This window comes from Taeniopygia guttata, chromosome Z (assembly GCF_048771995.1).
Source record: "Taeniopygia guttata chromosome Z, bTaeGut7.mat, whole genome shotgun sequence".
Classification (NCBI taxonomy): Eukaryota; Metazoa; Chordata; class Aves; order Passeriformes; family Estrildidae; genus Taeniopygia; species Taeniopygia guttata.
The window spans coordinates 58,619,071-58,636,934 of record NC_133063.1 but is presented as its reverse complement, the minus strand read 5'-3'; the positions used below and the strand labels follow the sequence as shown (position 1 = coordinate 58,636,934).

Genomic DNA, 17,864 nt, shown 5'->3' with positions numbered 1-17,864 from the left:
GAGCAAATGTCAGAGAAGTTCTGGAGTCTTCACTAATGGAATCATGCAAAACCCAGACTTTTTGCATTTTAACTCACCTTTGTCCTCTGCCGGGTGTCAAAGCTCTTAACTGAGTGCTCAAAGAAGATTTGCGTGATAGAAAATTTTCCCATTTTGGGCTGAAAAGGTCAGTAGTAGGGTCTATTTTGAGGCTACTGTGGTCCCAAGTAAATGGTTTTACATTAAATGGTTAATGTAAAACATGCAGTATTTCCGTATAGGTGAAGTTCATGCATTGCATAATGTTCGTGCTGGACAGCACAGTTCTCTCCATCCAAACAGAAATGATAAAGAAGGCGCAGGTAGGTGTCTGTGGCTTAAGAGCATAAGCTTACTTTTTCATGGGGAATTATTTTGCTGGAAGACTTAATGTTTGCTTCATATATTCCTAAATGCATATGTTTATAAATTACTAATATTTTTTGTGAGAGTTATTTCATTTGAAAACCATTTGTACTCTAAACAATACATCTACTTTTATAGATAATAATTTACATATAATACGGTATTTTTAACTGTATGTGAAATAATTCTTTATCAGTGTCTTTCGGGCTATCTTTGATACTCATATGTTTTTGCAGTAGATCAGTATTCAGAAAATTATATACAAGCTGTTCCTATCCTAGTCTTAAGGTTTTAAGTTTTTGTTAGATTCCATGATGTACTCTCTCAGGCCACATCACTATTTTTTTCATCTTTGAGAGCACCATAAGTTAATGCAATTTTTTTCCTCGATCATAAAATTCATGGTGTATAGCCAGCTGTTGACATACTGAACAACACTGACTTGTTTTCACAAGTTTCCATTACTAGTACTTTATATTAAAGATGGATACAGCATAAAGCCTAAAAAGATTCAAGGCATGGAAAAATTGTGAAACTATAGCGCTGTGTGGAAAAGGCATGTGCTTACTTGTCCCCTCATAATTCAGTTTGTTTTTGCAACTGATGGATGTCCCCCATCTGAAGGAGGTTAAGGCCCTGGCTGGACAGTTTGACAGAAAAAGATTCTTTTTCACAAATTCAGGGGAACTCCATGTGGATTCACAGATTTGTCTGAGCATGTCAAAATGCTGGAACCAGACCTTGTATATGTTAGCATGAATTGGCAGTCCGTAGTGGGATTGGATAACACGGAACCTCAAACAATCTGTTTTAGATAATAATCTTGGGAATGTTCCTTGTAGTACCATACTTGGTACATTCAGCTTGTTTCTTATATCCATGGTATTATGTCAAAACCTTTTCTGGTCATTCTTATGTCTTAATGATATTTCTGATGCTTTGGAGCAGAAGTTTAATTTATAAACTGTTAAAATACAAAAGCAACACTTAAAAAGAAAATGAAAATTAATTAATTTTAATGCGTTAAATGAATGTTATTTCAAACTCCTTTTTCAACTGAAGTTTTGTTTTCCTCAGATAGTGGATTATAAATGAAGGCTGGTATTTAGAATGCTGGTTGGGATATATATTTCCCACTGTGTATTAATCAGATACTGCTGAATACATAAACAATGTGAGTATCTGTAGCCACATGGATTTTTGAAACCTAGAATATATGCGGGCCATCACCAAGGTACTTTTTAGTTACAGTGTTCAGAGTGCTTCTTAAAAATCAGTCATTTCACAGTTGAATCACTGTGATTCATCAAGACCACTTACATCAATTTAGCACTGGAAGAACAATTTTGTTCTTCCAATGCTAAATTATGGGAAGTATAAGCCTGGAATAGGTAGATGCATAAATGCATATTTGCCTACGCAGAGTCGTTGTGTTTCCACAACGTGGAATCACTCATCTGACTGTAGCAACTGACCACACATGCTTTCACTACCTGCTTGTAGAGCTATGTTAAAATTTATTTGCAGTTCCTTAACTAAGCATTATTAGAATGTATTTTCTTAAGTACCATAGCATTTGGGAAAATGAGATCATATATCAGCTAGGCATTGGAAGAAGTGGTGATCCTGGCCTTACTGTCTTCACTGCTGACACCTGAAGGAACTGTGGCCATTGTTTGCAGATGTTCTTTAGTTATTTGCAGGAGCAAGTATGCAATTTGTATAGAGAATTAATCCTGCAATTAAGTGTTTATGATATTTGAATTAACTTAGTTCTGCTGAGGTAATCTTGCCACTTATAATTATCAGTTTCAGTATCTGATATAATTATCTCATTTGTGCTTAGACTTGCAAACATGGCTAGACTTGAGTACAGACAGGAAGGGTGTATGTTCTGGAGGAATTTAAGTTAGGACCCACTCTGAGACAGTGTCATAGACTGGATGGTACCTCTGTCTTCTCAGGCCTGGCATGAGGCAGACAGTCTGTGGTGTTGGCCAGAACCACTCCGCAGGACTCTCTTCCTGTGGGAACATAATACCAGAGCTTACAATGGCTCAGGATTCACTTGAACCCAGATGTCTGACATGCAGACTGGATGCAGTCCAAACTGTCAAGGTTCTTTCTGCACATCTGGCAAGCCCAGTTACAATTTGGTTTATATTTTCAATACTGTTTAAGCAGCAGTATACCAGTAAATGATTTATTTTTAGTAAAATCTTAGACTTCACATTACAAGAAGGCATTGTAAGAGAAATTTGATACTGGCATTTTCCAGGTGAATTTAGACCTTGATGTTACCTTCTGGGTTAATAATTGAGTTAGTAGTGAAAAACACCACTGAAGAGGAACACTTATTTTTGCATTCACAATGTAAGGAATGAGTAATTGAAAGCTGCAGTCTGTTCATACATATATTTTCACCATTTATAACAGAGTTCTATTTGGAAACCACTTGTTTCTGACATATTGCATAGGATTTTTATTTTGTAAGTTTTATATTGTTGTTTCAGAAGTGAAGAACAGTAGGCATTTTATGTACAAAACAGTGGCAGGACAAGAGCTTTGACCAAGAGTACAAAGACAAGTTCTGATCTTTGAGAACAGCTTCATGATTTTTAGAGCAGATACAGAGCAAGTGGTCTTATGACTGATCATAGTGGTCTTAAAAAAGATTCATGTGTAGTACATGTTTGACAGATTCAAGATGTGGTAGAAATTTGTGATTCATCAAGTCAGGTTATGAATTTAGCAGTTCCTGCTTCCAGGCTTCTGTATGATGAATAGCTCTTCCCTGTGTAGAAAGTTTGTACATTCATAATTTTCTACATATGAGTATCAGAATTTGTTATTTAGCAAACATTGGTGTAGAAGTATGTCAGGGCTTATTCCCCAATATTTCTATATCTGAAATGATCCAAAACCTGGATTTTCTGCTAAAGTTCAGTTTTAATTGCTGAATGTTCAGGAAATTGCATACTTGGCCTGAAATCTCCCCTTTCTTCCATAAACCACTTCCTGTTTGGAAGAAGCCGAGTTCACAAATGTGAAAGTTACGAGACTAGAATATCTACTATTCTGCACTGTAGTATGAGGAAAAGAAATATTAATTTGTTATGGAGAATGAGATCTAGTGTACAGTCTGTAATAACTCTTGTTTACTAGATTTATGGCAACAGTTTTTATGGAATAAATGCTTTGTAGACAGTGTAACTTAATATAAATAATTTGATTTCTATTAACTAGCTCAGTTTTGGGATTGTGTCTGGATGTAAAATAAAAATGCTTTCTTTGAATATGTGTTCCAAAATTAATCCTTCATGGTGTTTGTCTTTGATGAAGTATTTGGCTTTAAGCATCTAGCAGTGTGGCATCACAGAGGGATATTGGACCTGCATTAGAGCAAGGTCATTTTGGCTTGGTGTAATTTTTAATGGATATGAATCATGTCATTTCAGAACATCCCTGTGAACAGATTATTTGTAATATTCTGAGAATATCTTGCTTTTTTAACTGCATCTACCAACAAAACCTGAAAGTTTTCGACAAATAGGACAATGATAGTTTTATTTTTTCTCACTGTATTGTTTATAGGCATCTACTCTGCTCATACTAAATCAGCAGACAAGAGCTGGCTCATGCACTGTTTTATGTGTTAGCTTCTAGCTGTGGATTTCTTCACAGATAACATTTTCTAAAGTTAAGTTTTGTGATAGTAATTTCATATTGTCTATTGTAAGTTTTTGTTTTCTTATTTACTTTTTTAAGCATGGAGTCATTGCTACGGAAGATGATGAGTATTTTATTGAGCCTTTAAGAAATATAACAGAAGATTCTAGTAACTATAATTACGAGAATGGTCAACCTCACGTTATATACAAAAAATCTACCATGCACCAGCAGCACCTCTATGATCACAGTCACTGTGGAGTATCAGGTAAACAAGAATGAGTGTTATTCCTTTTAAAAAATGGTAACTTGAGATGCATTTTAATATCTTGCTTGTTTCACATTTGAGACGTAGGGAAGAATGTAGCTATGAGAATCTTCTTTCTGGGTGATGTAATGTCTTATTGAAAAGTAGTTTTGATTTTTCTTTTTTTTCAGATTGAGAATATAGTGTATTTAAAAACTAAGACAACAGGAGTAAGTCTTGTTTTATGCCTATGTTGTGTACAGTGGTAGAAATGAGTGCAGGCTTCCTCAAAATGTGTATAAATGTACTTCATTTCCCAACAGAAAAGCATGCTTGAATGACTACATATTACAGCTCAGTGTTTAGTATGTGTTCAGTCTCATTTGAAGAAACTTGATATGCAGTAAATATGTCAGCATTATGACTATCAATACATTTGAAACTGTGTCCATATCTTTATTGTTTATGGAGGTTTATAGGGTTTTGGTACTGTTTTTTGGTCCAGTTTGTTGACATTATTCCATTATAGTCAAGTATGTGATTTACCTGTGCCTTATGGGCAGGATTATATGGTTTTGATGGAGAGATATTTTCTTTGTAAAGTAGTTTTAACCCCTACAGATATACGTTTCAAGTACTCTGACATAACCCTTGATTAAACTGAAAACTAACTTCTTGAAGACAGCATGCAGTAAATCTGACAAGTTTTTTTAGAGCACAAAAGTAATTTTTTAGCATGCTAGAAAAATGTTCTAACCTTGTAAATTGTTTATATTTCAGTAATAGCTTATTCTTAAAAGTTCAGTCCTAGGCAGTATTCTATGAGATTCAGTGCATGGGGCAGACTGACAGTAAAATAAAAAAATATCATTGTTCATTGATGTAATTTATTTTAGCTTCCCTTGGAATTTATAATGTTTAGCAGCATCAGCTGTCTAAGCTTACAGTACAGATTGTCTGCAAGATCCCATTCTTGGGAGATAGCTTTTTCTTGAGTGTTTCAGTTAATTGTGATTATGGAATGTCAGACTTCATGTGTGTCACTTCTGTTCTAGTTTGAGAGTATTATTCAATATACATGCTTATAATATTGTGAAACAAATTTCTTAAATGTTACTGCCTGCTAACTGATTGTAAAATTAGGGTACTGGTGTATGTTAATTTTGCTGGGAGAGCTGTCACTTAAGCCGCTTGAAATAAGTGGAAGGATTTGAAATGTAGGGGACATGTCATTTTTACCATTATTATATCCCTACAAAGAGAAAGGATATTGGCCTTGTTGGACCTTGTCTTCTAGGGTAATGCTTAGAAGTCATTCTACTCCGAGCCATGAAGCAGAGGCAGCTACTTTTGTCAGGTTGTTATTCTGGTGGTATCTGTCATACGGAGAACAGGTTGATCAGAGCTATACATCTTGCATGCATTTTTTGTAAAACAGGATATAATATTTAGCATTTATTACTTAGTATAACTGATGATACCTTTTTTCTTGGAAGCTCCTGTGCATTCCCTGAGCTTTCATAGCCTGAAGTCTTTAATTACTGAAGTACTGAAGCACCGCTTTTTACAAGCCTGAGAATATTATGATGCTCATTCATCTGAGTTTCTCCTTTTCATGTTGTTCTGTATACTGTTTCCACTCCATTAAAATGTCTAAAAAAATTCACTCTCTGCCAAGATTGCAAGGTCTTGTTTTTCCAGATGACATTCTGTTTTACCCTCATGGGTAGCAAAGCCTTTTAAACTCATTTTCTGACCATTGTTGCAGCTTTATCTTAAAGGGAAATGGCATACAAAGCATCCTGAAATACAAAAAAAAAAATAATAGCTAAAAAATAAAATCAAATATTAATTTTCAGTTTTGCAGCTTTCACACACAAGGATTAAAGCCAGATATTCAGTGATGTTTAGGTAATTTGACTGGGTTTGGAAGTTTTGAACTTTTTTTGAATATTGAATATTGAAGTTTTGAATATTCCAATTTTGTGGTTTAAAGTGCAAATGTAACAAAGCTGTAACTGCCTTTTAGCAGCATATGATTTATTTTGTCTGGAGACTGATTTTAACTTTACCTGCAGAACTGTTTTCTTAGTGTTCTATGTATGGAGGAGTCTGCTTGAGAAACTGTGCCACTATTCATTGTTTGTCAAGTTTCCCCTACTGTAACCTAGTTTATTTTGCACCTTTTCTCCATCACAGAAATAGTCAGGATTTTGAAGTGTTGATAGAGACAAGGGGAGCGTAGTTTCTGAGCTTTCTGAGAAAAATGACAATAATAGAATAGAAAGTGGGGTTCAGAATTTGGTGAAAGCATGATCAGAATTTATTTGGATCAATAAGTGATGGCTTACTTCATAGACAATGGTAGAATTATGGTAGCTAATACAAGAGGAGGATCAGAGAGGCATGGAGAATCAGATGAGAGCACAGAATATATTTTCATAATTTAAATTGGATTTTAAGCATTTAAAATGTTCAAAATATAAAATGTTGAATTTGTGTTTTATGTATGTATTGTCACCAATTAATTATATTTTATTAAATAGAGCTAAATTACTAAGGCCTTGATAAGAAGTTTTCCGAATTCCAATTGCTTCAATGGGGTTTGAGACCACTAGATTATCTTACAAAATGCTGTATTTGTATAGCATTCAGAAACAATAAAAACTGACATATGAAAGCTGCAGAGTGGCAGATTATTTCTGGATAGTTCTATTTTTTTATTTATGCAGTGATTTAATTTGTGTCAGACTTCACAGTTGGTATATTCTAAAATGGAATAAAAACTTGCTAAATGCACGAAATAATGATGCTAAAACATTTAGAAAAAACAGCATAATGTTTTACTTCGAAATATTATCATAGTTGCATTTAACATAACAAGCTTGCTATTGCATTTGAAGATATTTTTCTATTTTTGCTTCATTCTTTTTACCTTGACCACTACCCAGTATCTTGGATGACTGACTTAGGAAAACTTGTGTACAGTACTTGTGAACTCCATATCTACATGGATTTGGATTTCTTTTCAGTTGCAGTTTAAAACCTAATTTCACACTTCTGCAATAATTATTTTGTGATTATTTTTCTGTGCATTTTTTTCCTTTATTTTTCCATTTTTTTTCTCTTTTCTTACTTCCTTATAATTATGTTCAATGTTAATGGAGTTTAATTTTTCTTTTTTAACTTATGAATTTAGCGAAAGAATGATGTAAGTTGCCATGTAACTATTTTCACTAAATAAATTGTATATCTTTATTTATTGATATATTTTAGCATTTATATGAATTTGAGATCAGCTGAAGCCTTAAGCTTCTCATCTGATAAGAAAATGAGATATGGTTGTTCTTATGGAGTCCTCTGTCACGTTTGTTTGAAAGATAATATGAAGACGATTCCAAAATAGTATTTTTTCCCCTCTGAAAGTTTTATACTTGAAATCAGTAGTTTTTAAATGTTTAGAATAGTTTGCATTCTGAGGAAAATTTTGAGTTAATGTGGAAGCAGTACTTTCTAAAATACATCTTTTACTCCAAGAGCATCAGAAACCATCAGCAATTCTTATTTGAAAAAGAACGAATTAAAAAAAATATAGTATAGTATCTGTCAGAGAAAATTCCAGACATTTCTAAGACATTTCATCTCACTGTTTCAGTGAAGTGAAAATTTTTGAACAATTCAAGCAACTTTGAATTTTCTAGAATAGAGGTGAAAAACAGGAGAAAGGCATTATATGATCCAAACCAGACTTTAATACTTTGTACAGGATTTTTTTAGAATTAATTATACCCATTGCAGAATGAGGGCAATTTTGCTACTGGTATTTTTATAACTACCAGGTTTGCTTAAATTTTTTGACTTTTCTGAAATATGTGCCTTTTAGAGCCAATACCGTAGCCTCAAAAATTATTAAACACTCCAACAGTGGGAATGCTGAAGGTTTGTATTCCTTGTTTTGACCTGAGCGTACATACTTTGTGGTGTAGTTTTTCTCTTTGAAATCAATGTGCTTAGCTGACTTGCATAAAGCATCAGGGTTTTTATGGGAGCTACTGATTCTATCCCTACTCATCCTTAGCTGACCCTGTTTTAGTAGAAGTAATGATGCAAGAAATTTGCTCATTTGAGCAGTCCTGGTCAGACAGCTATAAATGTATCTCCTAATGTTCTTGTGCTCATTTGTATATGAGAATAATATAGATATTTTGAAATCCTACTTAGATAAAACCAGACTAACAATATACTTTGCTAAACTTTAGCTTGAGATCTTTGTTGACTCTTGTGGAAATATGATGCACACTAAAAAAAGTCAAAAAACTGAATCCATCCTTCCCTTCCTTTGTAGGCAAGGATGGATTCAGTCTTGGCCTGAGGACAGGAATTAGAATTCAAAGTCATCTTGTAATGTTTGTTTTGCTGATTACAGCTCTTTGGATTTTTAATAATTTATCTCTTGCACACAAGAAATATTTTTCTATATATTTACTTGAAAGCCAAAGAAGAATCAACATATTTGAACTGAAATTTGTGTTGAAGTAACTACAGCAATTATTCCATGTCAGACCATTTAAAATTTTCTATTACAGTTAATTTGCAAGGTAGATAAAACATAATCTGATAACTTTCTGAAGAGAAAATTGATTCATTTTAGGCATGTAAGCCTAATTGCCTGAAAATTACAGATTTTTGCAGGAGAGGAAAAGCTTTTTATTGTTTTATGAGCACATTTTAGTACTCAGTTAATTTTGATAACTTTTACATTAATTTTGAATTTTTGGTTTCTAGTATTTTTTCCCAGAGGTTCCAGCTTGTCTTGTTCTCATTCTTAAAATTCTGACATGTTCTTGTGGTTAATTATAACTAATCTTTAATAGTAACATGAGTGTGTGAAGTCAGATTTATTAAGAGAGGATTGTTGCTTTATCATCCTAATTCAAATTTGAGCAGAGTTGAGATTATTGGTGCTCAAAGTTGGCTTTCCATAATATAAGTTAGTTTAAAATAATTTAGAAAATAAAGAAATTTAATTTTTCTTTGCCTCAATAAAGACTTATTTGCTAGAACCTTGGAAATGGCAATCTCAGCATAAGCCAGCTGCATGTGAATGAGTTTTACTAGTGACTCCCTCTCAAGTATTTAATTGTTTTGGTTCCTAGAAGACCTCACGAGAAGCGACAAACCTGGGTGGATGAATGATGCATCTGCTTTTCCAGCTTCACTTCCAGTCAATGGCACACTAAGTAGTCATAGTCGACAGAAGAGATCTGTAAGCCTTGAACGGTTTGTGGAAACGCTGGTAGTAGCAGACAAAATGATGGTGGGATACCATGGTCGCAAAGACATTGAACACTACATTTTGAGTGTAATGAATATTGTAAGTTTCATCCTTCTCTGTGTTCATATCAATACCTATGTACTGAAATGATAATGGACTTGTCAAGTGTTTATTTATTACCATGAATAATGCTTTAATATAAGTACTAAATTGCAGAGATGAATAGTTTAAATACTGGAAATCTTAGCATTTTGGGAAAATGTCAATAAGTATGTTGTGATCACATTTAAATTGTTGTCTTTAATTTTGAATTCAAATAATTACATTCAGATTATACAGTTTATTCTGCTTACATCAACACTAAATGCTTGTGCTGGATAAATTATGAAACAAGGTATAAACGGTTTCAACTGAAAAGTGTGACTCAAAAAGGTATTTTTTTAACTGAATGGTCATTTTTTGGTCAAAAAATAACTTGTATTTAGGTGACAATGGTACTTTACATTCTGGAACTACATGAAGAAATTGGGTTAATTTTTAACCATGTAGGAAGCAAGTAGTGTTTCTTGTCTGACTTTTGCCTTTTCTTATTTTCTGGAGGTCAGGTTGCCAAACTTTATCGTGATTCCAGTCTAGGAAACGTTGTGAATATTATAGTGACACGTTTGATTGTCCTCACTGAAGATCAGGTAAGAGCTGTTGTGCTAAGCTTTATACCTGTGAAATACAAATTACATTATTGCATAATGTAGAGTTATTTAATTATAGCTTGAAGTGGCTGCCTCTGAATACAAAACCTATCATGTAATTTTTCACTACTTTAATCAAGATGAAGCAGTTCAAAGGAATATTCTTCATTTATCATCCCAAAGATATGTATTCTTACTTCAGGTGACGATTATTACACCTTCGGGGATGTCAGCTTTATTTTTAGAACTGTATTTTGATTTTTTTTTTTCTGTATTGACAAAATTATTATTAAAGTTGGAGCAGAAAGAATGATGGTTCAGTAGTACACAGCTGAACTTGGGGTCAGATTTTACAGAAATAAAATTTGGCAAGAAGATTTTATTCCTAGAAACCACTGCTTCTAATTATAGTCCCATTTTAGTTTTCAAAAGGCTTAACAACTGACCTTAGTAATTTGTTTGGAACATTTCTGGTATGCATGTTGTATTGCAGCCAAACTTGGAGATAAACCACCATGCAGACAAGTCCCTCGATAGCTTCTGTAAGTGGCAGAAATCCATTCTCTCCCACCAAAGTGATGGAAACACCATTCCAGAAAATGGGATTGCCCACCATGATAATGCGGTTCTTATTACTAGGTATGGTCATTATAAGTATTGTGTTTATTTTATTTCTTGTAGCTTTCTTGTTCTTAGCACATATATGTCTAGAGGCTAGTTGCAAAATAATGTATTTGGCAGGTAATCTTAAAAGGAGGAAAATTAACAGATGGCTTGTCTTAAATATATGAGATTATTAAAATTTAGATTAAGGATTTCGAAAAGATCTGCAAATCACTTGCTTCTGCTGTTATTTTCACTTCATAATTGCCAATACAAAGTATTACAGTAGAAAAGATGGATCCTATTGAACATTTTATACTTTAATATTTGAAAATAATTCATAAGATCACAGAGAACAAAACAGAATGAAAAATGTATTGTTAACCATGTAAAGTGTTTTTGTAAGAATTTCAAGCCAGAACTTCAACTAGTGTAATAGTATTTCTCTGAAAACAGGTTCTTGCAGATTCCAGCAATATGAGACTCTGCTTTGTAGCTGGTTTGATTTATTACGCTTAATTAAGATGAGAACTGACAATTTTAATATGTAGTTTCAAAGCCTGCATATGTGCCCATTTGTTTGCTTCTATTTCGCTGTTGCTGTGATAAATTCAACATAACCTCTACTGCAATCTTGTGATCCTGATAAGGGCATTTGTGTCAGTCCCTTTGCAGTTTGGTGTAGACAGCTGTACTTTAATAGAAGATAAGTCTCACTCTCATTTAAGGATACTATTGATTCTTTATTGTTTCATTTAAGTTGCAGCAGGTGCATCAGCTCTAATTTTGTTTAGGGTCTTCGTTATGATTTCTGCTTTCCAGGACAAATTCTGTACTACTTTACATGTAACCTATTTTGGAATCATTGCATTCACTGTAGAAAAATTTAAATACTGATTAAAATAAGGCATCTTTTGTATAATTTTGCATAAAATTAGTGGAAGTTTATATCTTTCCTGAGGGAGGTGGTGTTTCTTCTTGGTTTTGTTTTGCGTAACGAACAAATCTTTTTATTTTTGTGAGGAAATAGAAGCTAGTGAATCACTTGCATATATTTTTTATTCATATTTCACATATAATTATGTATGTTCTTAAATAGGACATAGTAAAAATCAGTGTGCTTAAATGCTAGAGTAACTCAGAAAAATTTTAGATTTTAAGAAGTGTTAAAAAAAGATTAAACCCTAATACAAAAAAATTGAATGCAATTAAAAATAAAATAGTTGCATTCTAAGGTCCTAATTTTTCACAAAGACTTTTGTTTATGATCAGTTTTGTGCCTATAAGTAATTCCTTGACTAGGACTTTTGAAGCAGAATATGTGATTGCAGCTTTGCTACACATGAAATTTTCACTGGTATTATTTAGACAAGTGAAAAAGTGTAATCCTTGGGTGATATGGTTGTGTCCGTTGAAGCTCCTCAATGTACATATGCATAAGTTGTATTGGCAACTCTGTATTTTTATTACTATGGCTAACTAACCTGACACTTTGTTGGTAGTATTCTGGCATTACAAATCACAGTTGTTTTCTTTCACAGCTGTGCTTTAATGTGTTTGATTATTGTATATTCTGTACTGCCTTCCCTGATGTCATAGGGTGTTCCAGTGGAGTGTTCCAGTGTAGCTCCAAACGGTTCTGTATTTTCAGATGAAAGTATAAGCCAGTGTTAACTTGCAGGCCTCTAACTCTGAAAGGAGTGATTTTTGAGAGAATGTGAGTAATAGCTGTTCAAAATTACATTTTTTCATCAAAAACCAATAAATACTGAGGACTTGTTTTAGTTCTTCATTATGGGGGCTATAATTATCTAAGTATGTAGCATGTGTACACTGTCTTTTAAAAGGGATGTAAGAATTTTATAGATTCCTAGTTTTCTTCTAAGAAGTTTATACTTCTAAGCATATACCTGTATTTTAAATCAAGAAAGTGCCTCAGTGTTGTGTCTGCAGGCTAGTAATACTTACCTTTATAAAGTTCAGTTATAAATGTTTCACACAAAAATGCTTCTATTCATTTATTTATATAATAATTTTAATTCCTTAAAATAATCACAAGGGCTGCGCTAATCAATTTGAGTGGCTGAATCCAGCTTTTACAGAAACTGCTAGCTATCCTGGCTGTTGCTAATAAAATGAATCAGGTTATGTGAAGAATCAATAATTCTTTTTGTGGTTGGAATGAGTAAGGACAAATTTATATTCATTTAGACATGTAAATCCACTAACTTTAATAATTCTAAATTTATTACTGAAATGTTGATATACTTGTTTTCATTCTCTTGTAGCTCTTTCACTTGATGAACCAGATTTAAGGCATTATATGGGAAAGAGAAGGATATAGCTGTGGTTCTTTAAACTCATAATGTACTGGAAAGGTCTTTAATAACCGTGTCTATCCAAAAGAGTTTGAGCCTATACTACCAAAAATTAGGATACCTTATAGCCACTCCAATAGTATTTTGAAAGCAGTTTCCTGAACCTGTCCCACTGATGCTGCTGTGCTTTGTATGGAGCAATTACATTTTTATTGACTTTGACACTGGAATCAATTTTTTGCTCATCGTGTGTACTTCTATTTTATGGAAAGTAGGAAAGTTTCAGTTCAACATTATGAATAGTTTTGTGTTGATTAAAACCAGATTTTTTGGTAAGTATTCATTTATTTGAATATATTACTGAGTCCTGTCTAAGTATTTAAGTGTGCAGCTACATTAGTCTTTATCTGAAATGTGGGGCAAAGGAAAATGAGTCATTGTCTTCAGCCATGTAAATGATTACAGCACTTCAGCTTTTCTTTGCTATCCCTTCATGTTGCTTTCAAAGATGTCATGGTCTGATCTGGGAAAAACAGTTTTAAGGCTGCACATTCTCTAGGAGTATCTGCTTGACCAATGCATACTGACTTTTGTATCCTAAATAAGCTGTATGCTAAAACAAGGTAGCCTCACTAGAGTGGAGGTATGTCAAACTGATCTCTTAAGTCCCACAGAGGCATTGCCATGCCTACTAAGCCACCAATCTTTAGAGAAGAGCCTGTCTGTGTTTGGTGTTCCTGATCTATGGGCCTATCTGGTCATGGTCCTGCAGCCACCCTGCAGCCTGCTAACTGGGTAGGAAATTGCAGAAAACTTCTTGTTTGCTAATTAAAAATACACAGGCCAGAGACTGGTCTAAGTAAGACTTTATATTGTTAATCACCTACATTTTTTCCAGTAAGAGAATATATTTAGGTGTCAAACTTCAGTGTTTTATCCTGAAATTGTCCAAGGTCAGTTCTTGGAGGCAGGTAAAAGTGAAATACTAAGCAGACAGATTTGAATATGAGGCTGATTATTGGTGTAATGCTGTTAAGACAATGTTGCCCTTTTTTTTTGTGAAAATTTTACATAATCCTAGTGAATCCTTAAACTTATTTTGTACTACAAAATAATAAAAATAGGAGAAAAACTTGTAAGGATGTCTAATCTCAAATTGTTAGATAAAGAAAGAGCTCTTGCGTTTGGTTCCTGTATTCTTGCATCATTATGTGATAATTTTGCTTTTTAACACAATGTCAGATAATTAATTTTAAAAGCCAGTTAAGTTTTGAGGCTTGTGCGTCCCACTCCAGTGTAGAGGTAACAATTTGCCTTTTTGAAGTTAATTCTTATTTGGTGGTTTGGGTTTTTTTTTAGCCTTCTTTGGTAGGCTGCTTCCTCTTTTTGTTTATTCAGTACCTCTTTAAAATACAGGGTCTCCATAGATTTCAAACCCCAAAATTTAAGAGCTATAGTGTACAGATATTATTTTATTTTTGCTTATATTTTTGAGCTCTCTCCTTCCCTTTCAATCAGTGGCTTCCTTCTCTTGATCATAAAGATCATGAAGTAGGAATTGTGGTATTCCTTAAGAACATCTTTGTTAACATTATGAACAGAACCATTCCTTTTCCTATGTACCTGCACAGAACACTAATGGCCAGAAGGTTGGATTCTTGGTTACACTGTATCAGGATTGAGAAGGTGAAAATTTTTTTAAATGGCCTTTTGTTTTTCGTTTATACTGGAAGTGTTCTCTAGTGCTACATTTCTCTATAGCTCAAGAGGGCTAGTTTGATTCGTCCAGGTACTAAAGAGTTGTTTATCCAAATTATGTGTGGCCGATGCTCTAAACATTGCAGCAGTGGAGTGTTTTGCTGCTGAGATGGAAGATTAGTTTGCCTCCTGGTGCCTTAGTAGATGAAGTAAAAAGGCATACTGGATGGGCCATAGAAAGGAAGGTTTTGGGGTAAAGTTGAGGTGTGTATTTCTAAAGGGACAGAATCTAGTCTGTGATATCCAATTGTTTTAAACAGAAAACCATTTGAAACCTCACTCACTTAAGGAAACAGTACTTCTCAAAAATTGTTGAATGAAATGTCATCTACTGTTGGTAGTTCACACACCATGAGTTTGTTTTACGTTTTGAAAGGAAAACAAATTCTCTATATTTGACAAAAACATTAAGATCTCTTTGCAGCTTGGGTGCTTCTATGGGAACATTCCTTGCAGAAAACTTACTAGAATTAATTTTAAGACTGTAAAGCTTTTTAGGTGTATCTACATAAAACCTGTGTAGTTTATGTAGATATACCTTCTGAAATTCTTGACTTATAATACCTTGAAATACAAAAATCTTTTACTTGGATTTAAATCCACTTGAATTAAGTTCACTTAATTCAATTAAGTGGTTTACTGCTTTAGCAACAATTAATTCCACAGTCCCACTGAACTGATGTACTCTGTTGGAAGGATCCTTATTTGAATAAAGAATCAGAGCTGTAAGATGTTTTTATTTTGATATAAACTAATAATTGATATAATATCAATTTTGATAATTGATTAATTCAAATACACCTTGATTTGCAGGTTGTACTGATGACAGTAAAAATGCTCAGTACCCCACGATATTTTTTTCTATTTGTCTGGGTCTTAAGTTTGTTTGTATATGTTAATATTGTGAATGAGCTCTCTCTTAATAGACACTTGTATTTTTGCTGGGTACCACTGTACTTGTAACTAATTAAGTAGGTATATTGTTAAGTGGCTGCTGTTGGCATTAACACCAGTATTAGTATGCAGCATTTCTCTAGCAACGCTATTGAAGCCCATATGCGAGACATTAGCATTGTTTGTTATGTGGTTGATTTCTTGAGTCTTTCAAGGAGAGAATTTTACAGAAATGATTTATGTTTATTGTATATGCTTAAGATTAATTTCACAATGCTTCAATCAGTAGTTTCCTCATTCATGTGCCCTTGTGGGTAAGGAGCACTTTCATTTGTCTGTGAGATGCATCCAACATGCAGGCCGGTGCTGCGTTCTTTTCTTAGGACACAGAAAATATATTTAGATGGCAACAATTCTAAACTCCTGTAATTTTTGTGGTTCATAATCTAAGAACAGAAATGTTTCTGACATTGCTGTAGATACTCAAGAGGATCAAAATGTTTCTTGTTTAATTTTGCATACCTGTGTAGAAGTGACCACAATCATACCTTTTATTTTTTTAATAACATTAGAGTTTTTCGGCAGCAGTTTTGTAATTGCATTGTCCAGATAGCAGTTCTAAATGAAAATTTGTTTAATGAATACTCTTTTCCTTTTGCATATCAGTTGCCTACAGGTTAGTAATATATTTTTAATCTGTAATAGTAAATTTAATATTAATCTGTAATAGTAAGTAACATTCCCCTGTCAGGTTCTGTACTAGTTAAGGCATTTGGTAGCAAGGTGAGGCCAACCAGCCAGGACTCTGCAGATTCCTTTACTCCTGCAGGTCCAAGGTTGCTATGCTTCTTTTCTGAGGCATTTTCCACTTTTCTTCTGGGCTTCTTAAGTTGTTGCAAGATTCCTCTTTTATACAAGGTACTCTTATCCAGCTCCATAAGCACAATTTCCTAGCTTTGTCCAATAAATCTGTAGATACAAAGCATTTATGTTCTCATGTAGCCTTGTCTTGGATCCTCATCCTGTGGCTAGCTCCAATTTCAAGCAGTAATTCTGTGTCTTGTTTCTTATTTACATGACTCTGAAGTCCATTAAGCAGTTTTTGCCCTTGTTTTTTGTGTAGCCTTTTAGCTTTTTCTGATGGAGTTCCCCGAGATGAATTTAAGCCCCTGACAGGAGACACAGTTTTCTTATTTGATTTTTGTGCAAAAATCATAACAGCGCCCATTGACTTGGTGTTCTTGTGACCACATGTACAAGATTGAGGGAGAAGTTTGAAAAGCAGAGAGGCATATATTGCCCTTAGTGTCTGCCTCTGCAGATATATAAAATATAAGGAGTCAGCTTTCCAAATAGTTCCACTAAATTCCCATGTATCTTTGTTTTCAGGGAATTGAAGGAGTTTAAGAGGAAAACATGTATCTGCATATTCAAAATTATGTATTTGGGGAAAAAAAACCCAAACAAAATTGAAGTCTACTAGGGCTTTGCTCAGCAGACTAAGGAAATAGAGGCATTTTATGTTGTGTGCAGTGCTTCACATAGGAATATTTATTCCAGGGTTCTATACAGGCTGTATTCCTTACACTCCTTTTTAGAGATCTGCTAACTTGAATCAGTCACGTTGCTAGATATAGCACCACTGTCATAGCTTTTATATTCTCACTTCTGTGTCAAAAATTGTTAGGGGTCATCGCTATCTCTGCTAAGGCATATTCTTTGGAATGATGATAGACTGATAAAAAAAAAATTGTGACTGAGACATGCAGCATAACAACTGTAATCTGTGCTTAGATGATTCGCATTAGGTAAATCTGGGTCTAGAGCCATGTTCCAATATTGCAAATGCTGTGCATTCTGTGTGGGGGAAAACCTACTCAAAGATCTCAGTGAAGAATTCTGTTACCCATTTTCTGTCTTTTTGTGAGGTATAAGTCTACAGGCTGTGACATGGCAGAAATCAGTAGATAAAACAGGCAATAGAAGAAAACAGAAGTAGTTGGAAATTAATAAAATCCCTTGGCATT

At 33.9% G+C, this 17,864-nt stretch overlaps 1 protein-coding gene across 2 annotated transcripts in view; it reads left to right on the top strand.

Annotated features, from left to right (window-relative positions):
• The window catches only part of ADAMTS6 (ADAM metallopeptidase with thrombospondin type 1 motif 6), a 146,032-nt gene that overhangs the window by 10,083 nt on the left and 118,085 nt on the right, over positions 1 to 17,864 (top strand). For both annotated transcript variants that reach the window (XM_072921911.1, XM_072921910.1), the window contains exons 4-7: positions 4,153 to 4,321; positions 9,457 to 9,674; positions 10,181 to 10,264; positions 10,758 to 10,903. In XM_072921911.1, coding sequence (XP_072778012.1) covers positions 4,153 to 4,321; positions 9,457 to 9,674; positions 10,181 to 10,264; positions 10,758 to 10,903 — 617 coding nt within the window. The remainder of the gene's footprint in view (positions 1 to 4,152; positions 4,322 to 9,456; positions 9,675 to 10,180; positions 10,265 to 10,757; positions 10,904 to 17,864) is intronic.